The following is a 16,080-nucleotide window of genomic DNA, read 5'->3' as shown; positions in this document are numbered from 1 at the left end:
TGCAGGACACTCATGAGTCCCCTCAACACTACAGTGTACAAAGTACATTCATAGTGTTGGATCCTGTCGAGTAATGAAGAGGTTAGAAGCACAGGAAGAAACCAATATTATTGGTTTTGTGAAAATAAGTGGATAAGGCCTCCGAATAAACTTCAAGTAACTTCTGCATTCTACTACTGTACATCTACATGTACTGCACTTTATTCTCACTCAGGTATAAAAACACTCTCGGCTTGGAGACAAGGTGTGTATGCTTTACCTAAAGAAGAAGCTGGGGATGTCTCCAGCTGAAAGACCTGAAAGACCTGGTCAAGACGGGAGACATGGGTGGTCCAATTGAATCGGCCTTCATTCACTGCCCATCAGGGTACAAAATGTCTATACATGTACAATTGTAGATACGCTGTACATTGTACATTTTGAAAACCACAAATAGCGCCAGTCAGCTATTACTACACTCACAACTTGTACATAAAACGTACAATTGTATGTACATAATGTGCATCGAAGCGTATGCCCATGGGTAACACTACGGTTGTTCATTCCAGCCCAAATACTTCACCTGTACATGTACACGGTGTACATACAAAACTGTACATAGAGATAGATCTATAGATAGATAGATAGATAGATAGATAGATAGATAGATAGAAAGATAGATTATGTAGATAGATAGATAGATACATTGTAGATAGATTGATTGATTGATTGATTGATCGATTGATTGGCTAAAGGTCTTTATTCAAAAAAATCTGAGTGGGCGACTAAAAGTCGAATTACACAGATATACAAAGATTATACATTAAAGTAAACAGAATAATATCATAACCATAATAGATACAAAGAAAATATCACATTCAAACATACAGATCAGTGATCATTATTCAGTACAGAGACTCTAGAAGTATCCCAGCCTGGATAGCCTTCCCACTTAACAGTATTCTCATGCTACCAAGTCTTAAAGGTCTTTATTCCTGGTGTCTACATTTCAGGAGTAGTACTTGATTGTCCATGGGCCCGCAATGAGTTCATGCCTTTGTCTTGTAATCATCTTTAATGCAAACTGTGAAAATCTGTCATGATCTCCGAAACTCAGAAAAAAAAAAGAAAAAAAAAAAAAATGTCACTAGCACCTACATGTACTACATCTGTTGTACAGTATGCATTTATAAAACATCCTGCAAGGTACATATGTGATCCGCTACAACAAAAAGGTCCAAAAGTCGAGCACGGTCGAAGCCGTGAAAATCGAGTTTGAAGTCAGAGCATTAAAATTGGTCAAAACTTACTCTTTTCTGATTTTGATATATTAGTGGAGTCTAACATGTCTTCTATCATCTGTCGAAATTTTGAAGCAAAATGATCAAAGGAAAGACCAAAAAATAGCGTTTTTCTGAGCCATGTTTTTTGGCGTTTCAACGAAGCAGTAAATGGTTCGAAAATTTGGATTGAGCGCCACAGATAGGTTCCGCCCCTAACAACGACCAGAGTGATCTCATTGGTCAGTTTGCTGCTTGCTGCTAACCGAAGCGTGAAGCTCGCACACTGCCCAGTCGACTGGTGCTTGCGGGCGGGGTGCGCTATGCTCAGCCGCTTCTCACATCCTGGTCACTGATTGGTTGGTGAGGAGACCGCCAGCGCTGATGTGCTTGAATGAACTCTTCGGGGGTTGCTAGGGCTTACCTTCTATTGTCAAGAGGTGAAAACTGACTTGCGTGTCCCTTGATCGCGATTGCGTCGAAAGGAAGACTTTTAGGGCGCTTTTCTCGAAACAGTGATTTTCCAGACGTCTCGACATGCTCTCTTTTAAACATCGATATCTCCGCAGCCGATTATTTTTATAAAATGTGTTATATATCAATTTCAAGCAGAAAGATTAGGGGATTATATCATGCAATTTTCAAATAATCGACCTTGCCCGACTTTAGGATAATTTTGTTGTAGCGGGTCACATATACAAAGGATGTACAAACACTTTTTGTACACAAGCTGTATTTCAGCAATCAATACATTGTAATACAATATGTACTGCTCAACAGTTTGTGACCCCCCACACTCACACTCAGACTTTGATGGACAGATTGGAATCTAGAGCCATCAGGTGCAAAACAGAGCAGCGCGATTTGTCAAAGGGGATTATTCTAGGCACAGTAGCATCACTGATATGATGTACACTTGTATGAGCTGGGCTGGGAACTGCTGCAACACCGACGCTGAGTAGGACGCATCCTCACATTCAGTGAGGCGCTTGTGGGTCACCTATCCATCCCAGTTTGAAAAGCCCTGCATCCAGTCCAAAGAGTTCTTTGGAGGTCGCCTTCATCAAGCGTTATCCTAATCGCAACAAACAAAAACTGAGCACTACAAGTACTTGTTCATTTCAAGAACTATCAAAGATTGGAACGCAATTTTGTCAATTGTTGAACTGTCAATTGTTACAAAACTCTTCCGAACAGACAGATTTTTCTGTCTAGAACTACATGTACTCCTGTCAGTAACTGTCTGTGGTATTAAAGGGATTGTATAGTTTTGGTTGAGACCTAATTTCAGGTTTCTAACATTTTTTGGTGAGATAATGAGAAACCTCTTGAAATATGAAAGAGCATGTACTGTACATCTTGTAATTCTACGAGGAATTCAGCATTTATTTGCTGAAAATTGGTTTTGAAATGGCCAAGATATCCAAAACAGAGTGATTCTAATAAAATGTGAGACCCACCTTTTATGACGATCGCTTTACTTTACTGTCTTTGGATGCTTCAGTCATTCCAAACCTGATTTTCATCAAATAAACTTTGATGCTCTGTACTATTTCATAAGTGTTTTCTTTGTATCTCGGAAAAAGTTAAAAGCCCAATTCTCATCTCCACCAATACTGTACCATCCCTTTAAATTGAATATATAGATCTACCTGTATGTAAACAACCCAGTTTGCAGCAGGGCACCCATCTGGTAGGGACACTTTCATCCATCAATAAAATAAAACAGCTAATGAACATCATGTGTGCTTACAGTAGTCCCACTTTAGAACACAAGTGTCGAGACACCCGATTGGGACTTTTCATTGATGGATGAAACAGCCCCTGCCGCAAATATTAAATAGGTACCCTGTACAAAGCCTACCGCAAACAGGGTGTTTTACTCTAGGAAAGGGGTGCTACCAGCACTAGACTCTAGTACCTCAACTACTGTACAGTAAATACATAAACATTTCTTGCACTTTTCACTGCTTTATTTACACAGTTGGGATGTGTACCACTAGATACCACCAGATCTTCATACTGTACCTCACGTATATGATCTCTTTTGCTTTTGACATCGCTATCTGTGGGCTCGCCGTCTGTTCGATCAATAAAACCTTTTGCTGCTATCGCTTCCTTGCCACTCTTTCTTGCTGCTTGTAGGTCATCCTCCATTTGTTTCTTCTGATCTTCGATAAATTTAATCTTATCTTGTTTAATTTCATCTTTTAACTTATCACTGTCTTCGTGATGTCCATCCGGATTGACACCATCATCGTCTTTACCAGCATTTGGCTCATTGTTTCCCTGTTGTAAGGCTAGTCTCGCTTCTTCCAGCGCCCTATCCTGGGCGATTTGGAGTTCTATTCTCCTCCTGTCTTGCTCTACATGCACATCATTGCCACCATTTTCCCCACCTCTATGGTGATGGCCAGGGAAAGTTTCATCGCCTCCCGGCTTGAAAAGCTGCTCAGGCGAGTCCACAAACGAGTTTACACGGCCTCGCAGTTCTGGCACAAGGAACACCGCACTGTAACATACGCTCATAAACACAAGGAAAAGTAGGTAAACTACGTATCGTTCCGACGCTCGCAATCCAGTGCGATTGTATCCCAAAGGTACGCCATTGGCATACCTCTGGTTCTGATGAAGAGGCAATATTGGACTTTTGGAGTTCATTGTGGTATCTGATTGACCACTTTGGTCACTCGAACTGAGAAGCTTCCGAATGATCCCTTACAAGCCGAACATATCCAACATATTATTTCTCAATCTCCAGTGTGGTATACACACAGGATACGTGCTGTAGTTAAGTAGGTAGGGAATCCACGTACCGCGTTGAATGTACATACGGCACATACGCGATTCCGGGTCGATTGTGGTGACACGCAAGAGAGTTCACGCAAGTACACTGTAGTGTACGATTTATGGACAAATCACCGTACTTCGTTGTCTTACGCACGCACGTAGTCCCACATGTACATATTCTGTGCTATACAGAGGATGGGGCGTCCGCTGCACCGCAAGACAGTTTGTCACAGGAAGTCACCATCATCGCAGGTGCACAAATACGATACTAGCAGTAGTACTTATATTCACTACGTGAAGTACGTACTGGTAAAGGCAAGAGTGAGCATCGTGTGTGACGTTCGTATTTCCACGTGGAAATGTGTGCTGCGCTCACAAACCACTGCATTCGGACGGAGAGCCCATGGCGCATTATAAACGCCCTCAAAATGCACTGGTCACGCCCACCAATGTTCAGTCAACCACAAAATTAACTTGCGAAAAAGCTGAAGGAATAACCGGAACACAAAGATATAGATAATGACCCATATGTTCACATCTTATTCATCTTTATCGAACATCATAAACATTACAAGGAAAGTAAAAAAAGAAACATCATTTAAGAAGCGATCGTTACAACGTACCAAAAAAGGTGTAGGCGTATCCAAATTTTAATTGAAGTGATGAAAGAAAAAAAAAGAACTGCTCTAGTACAATCTCAGACCTATATTTCTCACAGTGTTATGTACTTTAACAGTTCTCAATTGCTCTGGAATATCTCAATATTACAAATCGCAAAAACATGCTATATTCGTGAAAGAGAAATTCGTAGGCCTATTGGCTTTGTATCAAAATTGTTCCAAAGTCTGCCTCATAATTTTAACTGTGCCATTTTAAGATATAAACGTGTTAACCGCTACACATGTATCACAAAATAATTTTTTATTTGGACATCTATTTTAAAGATCCCGTAATCTAGCTCCTCCAGAAGAAAAGTATAATAAACTTACCCAAACAAGTAGGATAACCTTACCCAAACACATAATTCTCTAACTAATCGAGAGTACTCGGGATATGTATACTTTTTTGTTTTTACCATGGCCGGCGCCACGTTTTCTGACAAGGAAAAAAAAAATCTTCAGCGCTAAAGCAAGGCCTTACCGCGCTCAAAGGTTTCCTTTTATTACGATATTGTTAGTCGTATGTTCAGATTTGTCCGAAACATGTTTTCACGTTCATAATACCTGTATCACAAATCGGTGCACAATTTTATTTGTGAAATGCATGTGGCAGGATGGTGGGTTTTCCTATAACATCTGCTTAGCCGGATATAGTGATAGTTTTTGTTTTGTTTTGTTTTTAAGCACAGAATGTTCGCAGAGATTTTTGTTGTTGTTGTTGTTCATTCATGTCAGTTAAATTTGTAAAAGAAAGGTATACTCATTATAAAGTATAATTATATTAGATATCAACAACTATGAACTAGTGCATCAAGCTAAAAAGACTGACAAATGCAAACAAAAAGTGTGAAAAAAACCTTTATTTCAGCAGTCTGTGTTTGACAGCTGGTTTTCCTTTCCAATTAGGAATCAAGCATGTGATATTTCTTATTTTCAAATTGTATCGTCAGTTTGAGGAATTAAAACACCTTCTGTAGTCGTTCCCCCCCCCCCTTATCTACAATAGTGAATACTGCATCGTACAACAGGATGCAATATTCAGTTCATAACATGGTAGGTTGCACAGAAACGATGTTGGATTTTTGTAGCGCATGGTACAGATTCAGTATTATGAAATAATAATCTAATTCTTTATTGGTTTGGTATTGTTGTTTTTTACATTTTAATGCACGATTGTGGCCAGCAATGGTTTACAGTTTTCTCTTTCACTTCCAACTTTCCAAGTACGACTTAACGCACCAGTCTTTGTTTTGCTTTCAATTCTGTATCTGACAGAACCATTATGAGCATGATGGAAACGGACGTTCAGAGTCATGGCATGTTGCAGCTGCAGGCGATCTTCCCACAGAACTGTTCTGTGGATCTTCCATGGCCGTACAGGAAAGAGCGCCATCTGCCGATGTAGTGCTGCAAACTTTGAATAGGGTGCGTTGGACCACAGAACTGAAGAGTTCTGTGCGTTGGACACAGTGATCTCTGGAGATCAGTGGTTGGACAACTGCAGTGACATTTTCCACCCTGGAAGGGGGGGGGGGGGGGGGCAAAAGAATGCGGAGAACGCAGACAGAACAATAATTTACTTTTCATGTTTGCTGTGGCTATTGTTGCTTATTTAACTGCTGCTGCAACAATAACAACAACAACAACAACAACTACTACTACTACTACTACTACTACTACTACTGTTATTATCATTATTACCACTTCTGCGAGCGATAGTTGCAGTAATAGAAGTAAAGCTGTAGGCCTATTGGTAAAATAGTTGTTGTTGTAATGAAACTGGTATACATGCTTTGCCTTTAGGGTTTCTGGTTAAAACTGTGGGCAGAAGTGACTCCAAAATAGGCCTATACTATTCGAAGTGAGTAGTATTCTTGAAAGTTATTTTGTTTTATATTTGTCGTAAAAATAATCTGCTGGAAACTGCTTATCCAATAAGGCGAGCCAATGGAGTAAAATGGAGTCAAAGGGGGCCTAAGCTTTCGATCCAAGCAGAATCTTCGTCAGAGGCAAAAAATGACAAACAAGCAGGGAAAGCAATCACATGTAAGGACTTCACACAACAAGAACAGGCAGGGACAGGCTTGGTACACAGAACAAAGAAGACAAAGGAGAGGGTGGGAGGTCACGGGCAAGGAGCCCAACAGGTAAAGGGATTAGAGCAGGAGGGTAGGCAGACAAAAGGCAGAGGAGAGCAGACAGACAACAGACAGAGGAGAGTCACTAATGATCATGAGGATCAAGGGGGCAACCATTGAAGGAAAGGAAAGGATGAATAGGGAGGCAACATTAAGATGAATAGGGAGTGAACATCAAAGAAGATAAGGAACACCAGAGGGATAAAGAAAGGGAAAGAGTGAAAAAAAAAACAGCAGCAAGGGGGGGGGGGGGGCTGAGCAAACAGTGAGCCCTGAAGGGTGTACTAGAAGGAGGCAACAAAAGGAAGTCATTAAACATATCAAAATATATACACACACAGTAATGAAAATAATGACAGTGAAATACCAGCAATGAAAAAGATATTGATAAAAGAAATAAAATAAAGCACATATGAAAAACTGGGGGAGAAAATAATGTATACATTGTAAGCCAAGGCAAGGCATAATAAGCACAAGTATGTATACACACACAAAACCAAGTGTGTGTATGTGTAGGTGGAAAAAGGCTGTATGAAAAAGACTAGGACTGGAGGAAGGAATCAATTGGGAATAAAAGGGTCTGCAAATGGAAAAAGCGCAAAGAAAGAACAAAATGAAATAAAAAAATGAAAAAGATAATAATAATGGTAGTAATGATAATAAAAAAATAAAGGTGGTTAGTCATTTCCCTCCTGAATGATGAGGCCATGGGGTTGGATGGTGTGAAGTCGTCTCATCCAGAGCTTCTCTCTGCTGGTTCTGACTGTGTCTGGACGAGTGCCTAAAGATTCAATGCCCTGAAGAGTCATATCTGTGATGGAATAATCAGGTAGATTGAAATGGTGGCCCACTGGAGTGTCGAGCTTGGCTGTGTTGACAGTAGATCTGTGTCCATAGAAGCGTCTTTTGAGTGTTGTCTTGGTTTCCCCAACACACTGGATTCTACAAACTCTGCGAGTGATGAGATACACAACATTAGTGGTAGTACAAGTCATGTTTCCCTTTGTTTTATATTTGGAATCAAAATATTAAAAGAAGGGGACATGTGAGGCGAATAATCGTGTGGTGGATGCGATGAACATTGTGGAGGGACCCTACATGCAGTGACCGTACGAAGCAGGGTGCGATGTCACACTTGTTTTTTTATTTGTGTCATTTTGCAAAGTGACCGTACAAAGCAGCACATGATGTCAGAATTGCTTTGTGATGTCACAATCGCTTCGATAGAAATAGAATAAATTGTTACATTCATTTGAAAAGAGTGACCTACGACGTAGCGCACGATGTCATAATTGTGTTGTGATGTCATAATTGCATTTTTGAAATCGATATACTTCACAAGAGGTAGCGCGCAATGCAATATTTGCGTTGTGATGTCATAATTGCATATTTGAAATCGATACATTTCACAATGACCGTTCGAGGCTGCGCGCGATGTCATAATTGCATTGTGATGTCATAATTGCATGCTTGAAATCGATACATTTGGCACAAGGATCGCTCGAGGCAGCGCGCAATGGCATAATTGCGTTGTGATGTCATAATTGCATGTTTGAAATCGATACATTTCAAAATGACCGTTCGAGGCAGCGCGCAATGTCATAATTGCATTGTGATGTCATAATTGCATGCTTGAAATCGATACAGTTCACAAGGACCGCTCGAGGCAGCGCGCAATGTCATAATTGCGTTGTGATGTCATAATTGCATGCGACTTAGCGCGCTATGTCATAATTGCATTGTAATGTCATAACTGCATTTTTTAGATTGTTACATTTCACAGTGATCGTAAAAAAAACTTGAAGCATTATAGTGCGCGATCTTAGAATTGCTTTATTACATAAAATTTCGTGAAATGATTTCACAAAGCAATTATTTATGTCGTACCAAAGGAATTCTGACATTGCGCGCTGCTTCGTACCGTCATTTTGTGAAATATCACAGAGCAATTCTGACATCGCACCTTGCTTCGGTACGGTCACTGAAGGATCAGTAGTAGTAGGGCTAGTAGAACAAAAAATTAAAGTAAGAGTAAAATTAATACTAGTAGTTGTAGTATAGAAATAGGATTAGTGAAGGTAGTAGTGCAATATAGTACTAGTGGTAGTAGAAAGTGATGCTGTAGTATTATAGTATTAGGATTAGTGATAGCAGCAGCAATAACACTAGTAGAAGTATAGAACTATTGGTTTTAATTAGGATCAGTAGCAGCTGTTAAAAGAGTGAAATCGATGTTAATAAAAATGTCCTTGAAGCAAAAATCCAAGCGTGCCACATTGACCTCGCAATTGCGAATGCTCACGAGTGCAGAGCAAAATGTATTCCATGTCACAGTGCTTTCCTTTTGCTATAGCGCCCTCTTTTGCTAAGGTCAATTTTCCACTTCAGCAGTAACTTCTATTTACTTATTAACATTTTTTGTTTAATTCAGCGTTAGTATCTCATGGTAAAACATACCCCCGTTTACCATTGACAAGTTTTATTTTATAAGTTAATAATACGATACAAGAACTTTCTGCAAAGGGATATTAGGGGTAAATTTCAACAGCAATAAATGTCATGCGAATATAACATGATGATTCGTAAAATACAAGGGCATGCATTTCAAAATATCTCAAAACGTCACACTTGATCGCATGTAAGTAGAATATAACTTGAACATTGCTTTTCATAAGTCTCCTACATAAACTTCTATATTAGCTATAACTACACACCAAGTTTCTATTTGATTTTGTGCGAGATGTTGTCTTTGTTGTCTTCTCGTTCTACTATCATAAAGGAGACAGTTTCCTTCGTGTAGATTTGGATAATTGTATTAACATGACCCAAGCGAATGAATGAATAAATGAATGAATGAATGAATGAATGAATGAATGAATGAATGAATGAATGAATGAATGAATGAATAAATGAATGAAAGAAAGAGAGAATGAAGGAATGAATGAATGAGTGAGCGAACAAACGAATGAATGAATGAATGAATGAATGAATGTATATATTGTGTTCAGAAAATTGATGCAGTGACAACACGCCGTAGATGATCAATAAATTGACGATGAAACAACAATCGAACCCACAAAAGACGCAAGACTTAGCAGCAAACTCAGGGCTTGACAATAGCGTTATCCTGGTGGCCCGGGGCCACTAAAAATTAATATTGGGCAACCAAATTTCCAAAGTATCGAAGGGTATCTTTTGGTGGCCCTATCAGGCACCAAAGATTCAAGATGAATCGTTATGTTTATTCTCCTTTTAAGCCAGTAGATTTCTTTTTCGGGCAACCGAAATTTCAGATTTAAAGATTTTAGTGATCTGAACGGGCTACCAGAGGAAAAAAAAAGTTAGTAACAAGCTCTGAAACTCTATGTCGTCCCGAGGGCCCAGCAACACGGACTGTACACTATAGATTCCTTTCTAACAGTAGCGTGAAGCGCTTATCAAATCTCGCTATGCTTGTTCAAGATAAATATGACTCATCAGTTCATATTGTATTTCTTTCCTTTTTTCATTTGTGTTAACTTTGGCCTTTAGTTTTCAGTCGTATTTTTTTTTTTACTAACGTCACTAGAAAAAATCGTATAATGGCACAGTTCAGGTCAGACTGGTGAAAACTAGATGAGCAGTAAGAGAGGAAAATTTCTTTGACATGTTGTGTTTTTGAATGGTTAAAAGGTCTTCCAAATACAAAAATGCATTTTAATAATTATGATACAAGGCAGTAACTAGGATAATTATAATGGTTACATGCTTTTATGATCTTCAAAAAATAAAGGACAGCTATATGCCACTTGAAAAAAAAAGCGTCTTCTGTGCGGCTTATGTAGCTAAATAAAAAAATTCACGCTCTGTTCGTTTCTTTTGAATAACAATGAAATACTTATTTCCTCGTAATTCATCCCCGTTTTTATATTATCTACTCAATTACCATCGGCGACTTCACTTGCTTTACACAATTAAAAGATGTGGTGGTGATGATGTGCTTTGTAACGAAAAACCATCGTAAGCAGCATTCGAGTCCCTGACACAAAAAAGGTTTATGGAGACACATCATCACACATGCACAGAACAGGACATGGTGAGAATGGCCCCTGGAGTAGCAAACATCGGAAGTACATATCTCTAGCGCTTTTGGATTGTGGTCAAGAGGGGAGGTGCCTTGAATGAATGGGACGCACGCCCGGCGTAACATGCGGTTTTTGTGGTTCTTCGGGGCAAGCGTGCCCCAGCATAATGTTTGAATCTCGGTGGGTGCTCATCCCCTCTTATGATTACAGTAGGATGGGGGGAACTGGGGGGGGGGGGGGGGGGGGGGGTTATCGCATGAGAAATGCCGTTGTGACGTCTTGCGGTTACATGGAACACCGACACATAACCCCACTGGGTGCTTTCCATCAATTTCGTGTCACGTGATCAGGAAGAATGAAATGACAAACAATACGAAGCAAATGCTTCATTTGAAATAGTAATGGAGTCGGAAATAAAGGAAGAAGAGGACGAAGGAAATGATGAAAAAGAAGTAAGGAGGAGGTGAGAAAAAGGGACGAGATGATAACTTATATGTCTCACTTCCTGCTTTTAACTCTAAACCACACTTTTCGACATCTTGTAATTATCTTGCTGATAAAACTTTCTGAAAGACAACGCAGTTTTAACAGGGATATCATCTCCCTGGTTATAGTTACTGCTGGTATAGTTTTATATACGGTTTAGTGAATTTATAAATCTGTTTACAAAAAGATACGGCGTACACAATCAATTACGGGAAGCAGGAGTCTCGAGCGCGCAGAGCAGTGGGCGGGATTTGTGCTAGATACGAGATCCTCATTGGTTACAAATTTTCGATGGTAAGTCGAAGTGTTTGTTTCTAGTTATCGTCACCGCCATGAAGTTCATGTTTTCGTCAGTGGGCAAACAGCAGCCACCCTATTCTAAGAAGTGCTGATACCATAAGTGTGAAAATGATGATATGTCTTTCACTTCAGAAGAAGAAGAAGAAGAAAAAAACCCCTGAGATCCGGTGTTTGAGGGAAATCACCTTCTGATGTGCCTAGTGTTACACTATCATAGTGTGCCGATGATCTGGTACTGGTAGTTCCATTGTAACTCAAACTGAGGAAGAGTTATTCGAATGATCTCTGACACCCGTGTTTTGACATAATAATTCTCAATCCGTTGAAGATTTCCTACTTGACGCCTTGAACGCCTACCCCTATGTCTCGATGTGTTTCTCGTTAAATTTAATTGAAGGCATCTGAATGATGCGGACTATTTTCGGCGCTCTCGGGTGCGGTTTTTAGGGGGCAAGGGGATTCCATTAACCGTGATTCGGGATGTGAATGAGAATGCATGCCAACTAACCAACCACGCTCTTTTCTCCTCCCCCCTCGACAAACTTCCAACCCCAGCCTGCTAGGAGTGCGTATACATGGCACACACGTGTGCGCGGGTTACTGGCCCGTGAGGTAAACAAACCTCGCAATCCAACGCCGCATTCTTGGACTGACATTGCGGAGCTTTGTGCGACTGCAGAAGTCCATGAAGTTTGCGGGGAAGGCGTACTTTTCATATTATGCTCCGTTTGTAGATATTCTTCTTGGCTGTTATTTGCGATCTCGCTATCAGCTCGAGAAGAAACAACGCTTTCATATCGCAAGTGGACTATTGCTACATCCTTTTCTCGGAAGGACATATATTTCATCGCCTCTGTGATTCTGGAGTGATCGTGAGTGCAGTTGGGATTTTTATTTCTTGGAGATAACTCTCACCCCGAAGTGGAGATGGCGAGGGAACGGTGGCCAGTGGAGTTGGTCTTTTGTGTTGGGCTGCTTCTATCGCTCTTTGGACTGTGTCCGGCCGATTTCTCAGTCACAGGTCAGTAAAAATCAAGTGGTTGACTGGTTGACTTTTTGTCGGTTGTAATTTGTTGTATTTCCCCCTCTTTTTGTGTGTGTGATGTCCTGTGGTTGCTCCGTGTATGGCTGCAAATTTTCATGCGGTGGTGCGTTTCAGAGCACAATGTCATGTATACATGTTTGAAGAGAGGGAACCTAAATGGCATCTTCTTTGGGTAAGTTATAATTCAAATTTACATCCCCAATCATTATTACAGTTTGGAAAACTGTTTGAATATGAAAAATTGTAAGGATGTAATTTTGTAGGCTCTCAGGGCTGCCATATGAAGTAAATGACTATCATATAGCACAATATGAACAAGTGTTTGAGTATTGAAAGGTAGGGATGATTATAAAAAAAAAATCAAGACCAAATGGAGCTAAACATAAACTTATTCTTGTTTCAGCTTGAGCTACGAAACCAGTCCTTTTCAAAAGGGAGAAAGGGGCAAGTAGGCAGAATAAGTACAATAAGGCTCTGACAATAGCTACAAAAGCTGAACAAAACAACAATTCAAAAAACAATTTCATGCTTGATCAATCACTTGACGTAGATCTATGTCTTGGACAATACACCTGAGATAGAATACACTGGTATCAGAACAGTCAGTCAGGTTTGGCAGAGAATGCATTATAAGCCATTTGTTTTTATTTTTATAGTTTATTCATCTCACAGTGTAGTTCTTTTGCAAGTGTTTCTTTTTTCCAAACTAGAGTCCCCCTTGTTGATCCCCCGAGGGATGTTAAACTCAAAACATATTAATCTGCAAGAATATTGAAGTCACAGTAATTGTTTTTAAAGAATGTGGGGAATATTTCTGCTGAAATTGTATTACATAATTTGGTAGATCCCATGAGAGTGAAGAGTAAAGTGTACATTGCTTTGAAATTGGTGTCTGCAGCCTTTGCAGTGTGGTGTGAAAGTTTTACATGATGGAAACTGCATTGTTGTTGTTGTTGTTGTTCTTGCCGTTGTTGTAGTATCTTTCTATGATTGCAAACTTTTGCCTGAAACAGTCTTTGGACTTCACTTGTATTGAGAGAATGTGCATTGTGCCTAAAGAAAGGGTTTCAAGTGGTTCAGACAAAGTAAGAGAGAAAAAAGCGAGAAGAAAAGTATACCAAAGATAATCCAGTTGGAGTTAGGCCCTTCTACGATGCACCCTATGGATATGATTTATTGGTAGCCAGTACAGATTATGTATGATTCATGAGCGTGTTGCTATGCTGGTGTGATGAATAAATAAGAGATGTAAACCTCACTATGTTCGGCAGATTGCCTGAAGCTGTGATAGCAAGACAACCATTTACTGGGCATACGATACATCTTACATGCCAACATGAACTCCAAAAGGCAAAGGGGGTGGGGGGGGGTGGGGGTGGGGATGGGAGGGGATATAAAAGGGGCAGAGGGTGGAATCACTTTTCTGTTATATTCTATGAATGAAAATGTAGATCACTTTACTCATTGCAGAGATTCATCACTGATGTGATTGTGACTGCAAAAATTTGTTGAAAATGATGATGATTATTATTTATTATGATTTATTCTTATTGTGATTATAGTCATCACTATCACCATCATTTTTTTTAATTCTTATTATTATCTTATCAAACTTGTCATCTTTTCCTCACCACTGATATCCTTTTTGTAATCTTTTCTTCCTATTTTCATGATAGCTGTTAAAATTCTCCCAACCTAGTCATGTATCATAATCATCAGTGCTTGTCATGCCAGTCTGTTTTACAATTTTTGTTTCTGATGGTAGAATACTACTGTGCATAAATGTTGGCATAGTCTTGCAATGAACTGTAGTCTGTAGTTGCTAGTCCTCTTTGATATACCTGTGCAAGAAAGGGATGGGGGGGGGGGGGGGAGATGAACCCTCTGAAACTCTATCAGGAGATACAACTCTTAACAGGTGTATGTACTTGGTTCTGCTGTTTTTGTTTCACCATGTTTTTTATTGAATCACTATGCACCTTTCTTTTTGATAAAAATGTCCCTTTTCAAGGACAGAATACCGTCCATGTACAATATGATGTAGCTGTATTATGTATGACACAAGAGCGCACTGAGCCCAGTTCTTTTTAATCCCTGCCTCCCATTACTGAAATGGGCTTGATGAAATTACAGCTCGGGTTACATATGTTCCATTAGCTGCTGTAGTTTCACAAAGAACTGATGCACAAATATGTATTCAAACAGCACACATTATCTATTTAAAAAAAAGTGTGTAAGTGAAAGATCTATAGGCATGAAATGATCTCTTCGCTATGCCTGGAAGGAGCAATTCTACACGGTCTGGATCAGAAATTTGATGTAATTGTACAGCAGCATGTATACAGCCTCATGAACACCTCTCTGTCTTCTTTCTTTCTTGATGGTATTCAGGCGACCACAAAGCAAACTTTGTGAGACCGCCAGGCTCAGGGGTTTTCCATTCTCTTCTGTTTGCACTTCGTGTTTTGTTCGGGAATGACCATCCCCTCTTTTGTACTGCCCAGCGCAATCATGCAATTGGACGGAGTTATCAGATAACTGACCACAGTTACTAGGCATGGCTTCCTGCTTACCATAGGACAGAGTAAATGACTGTGTGCACGTCGTTTGTCAAAGAATAAACACCAGTCTGTCTAGCTTTAAGTATCTCACATTTTCGGAGAGGGCAATCCCTCACCTGTAGTGTGGATCACCTCCGGTCTTGAATGAATGTGAGGTAGCAATCAGAATGCAGAGCAGGTAGGCCTAGGCTTACTCTTTGGAAAGTTAGTGTCCCTCTTAAACGGGGAAACCCATGCAGTTACCACCAAATTGGTCTGAAAACAAGCATTGGCTATTAACTGCATCCCATTCCCAACAGGGTATTACAAAGTGTGTGATAGGCTTACATGTTTTCCTATGTTTCCAAATGGCTATTTAGGCAATGCCCCCATCATTTAAACAGCCAAGTGTCCATACTTGCCCAACACTAAATGCTAAATGCCTCATGTAAGAGGGCGACCAGGTTTGTCGGACTCGGGTCGGTCAATTATCCACCCACACTGTATTTTAGGGATTTGAAAACAATGACAGTTTTCCTTGAAATTGCTCCTGTTTTCTTTCTAAATGCTTTTGATGTATTCTATCCAGTCATCTAATTGCCTTGAAATTACTTCTTGTGAGATAACCCACTATTTTGAGAGCAGCCAGGATTAACTATGTTCTAAGTGGTTCAGTTTGCATACATTTGATAAATGTTATTCATCGTGGTAAAAAGTCAAATAAAAAAAATAAACACAATAATTTAAAAAAAAAAAAAATACTATTGATGATGATGTATGGGTCTACAGGTGTTTTTAG

At 39.8% G+C, this 16,080-nt stretch overlaps 2 protein-coding genes across 2 annotated transcripts in view; one reads left to right on the top strand and one right to left on the bottom strand.

Annotated features, from left to right (window-relative positions):
- The window catches only part of LOC139712997 (mannosyl-oligosaccharide 1,2-alpha-mannosidase IA-like), a 78,506-nt gene extending 74,217 nt beyond the window's left edge, over positions 1-4,289 (bottom strand). The window contains exon 1 of the mRNA XM_071624776.1: positions 3,288-4,289. Within this exon, the coding sequence (XP_071480877.1) occupies positions 3,288-3,920 (633 nt within the window). The 5' untranslated portion in view covers positions 3,921-4,289. The remainder of the gene's footprint in view (positions 1-3,287) is intronic.
- Positions 4,290-12,103: 7,814 nt separating this feature from the next.
- The window catches only part of LOC139712986 (uncharacterized), a 159,595-nt gene continuing 155,618 nt past the window's right edge, over positions 12,104-16,080 (top strand). Inside the window, exon 1 of the mRNA XM_071624766.1 lies at positions 12,104-12,717. Within this exon, the coding sequence (XP_071480867.1) occupies positions 12,624-12,717 (94 nt within the window). The 5' untranslated portion in view covers positions 12,104-12,623. The remainder of the gene's footprint in view (positions 12,718-16,080) is intronic.

This window comes from Diadema antillarum, unplaced genomic scaffold (assembly GCF_040938485.1).
Source record: "Diadema antillarum isolate AM-2024a unplaced genomic scaffold, OU_Dant_1.0 seq00001888_RagTag, whole genome shotgun sequence".
NCBI lineage: Eukaryota > Metazoa > Echinodermata > Echinoidea > Diadematoida > Diadematidae > Diadema > Diadema antillarum.
The sequence above is the reverse complement of the archived record's forward strand: the minus strand, read 5'-3'. Positions and strand labels throughout refer to the sequence as shown.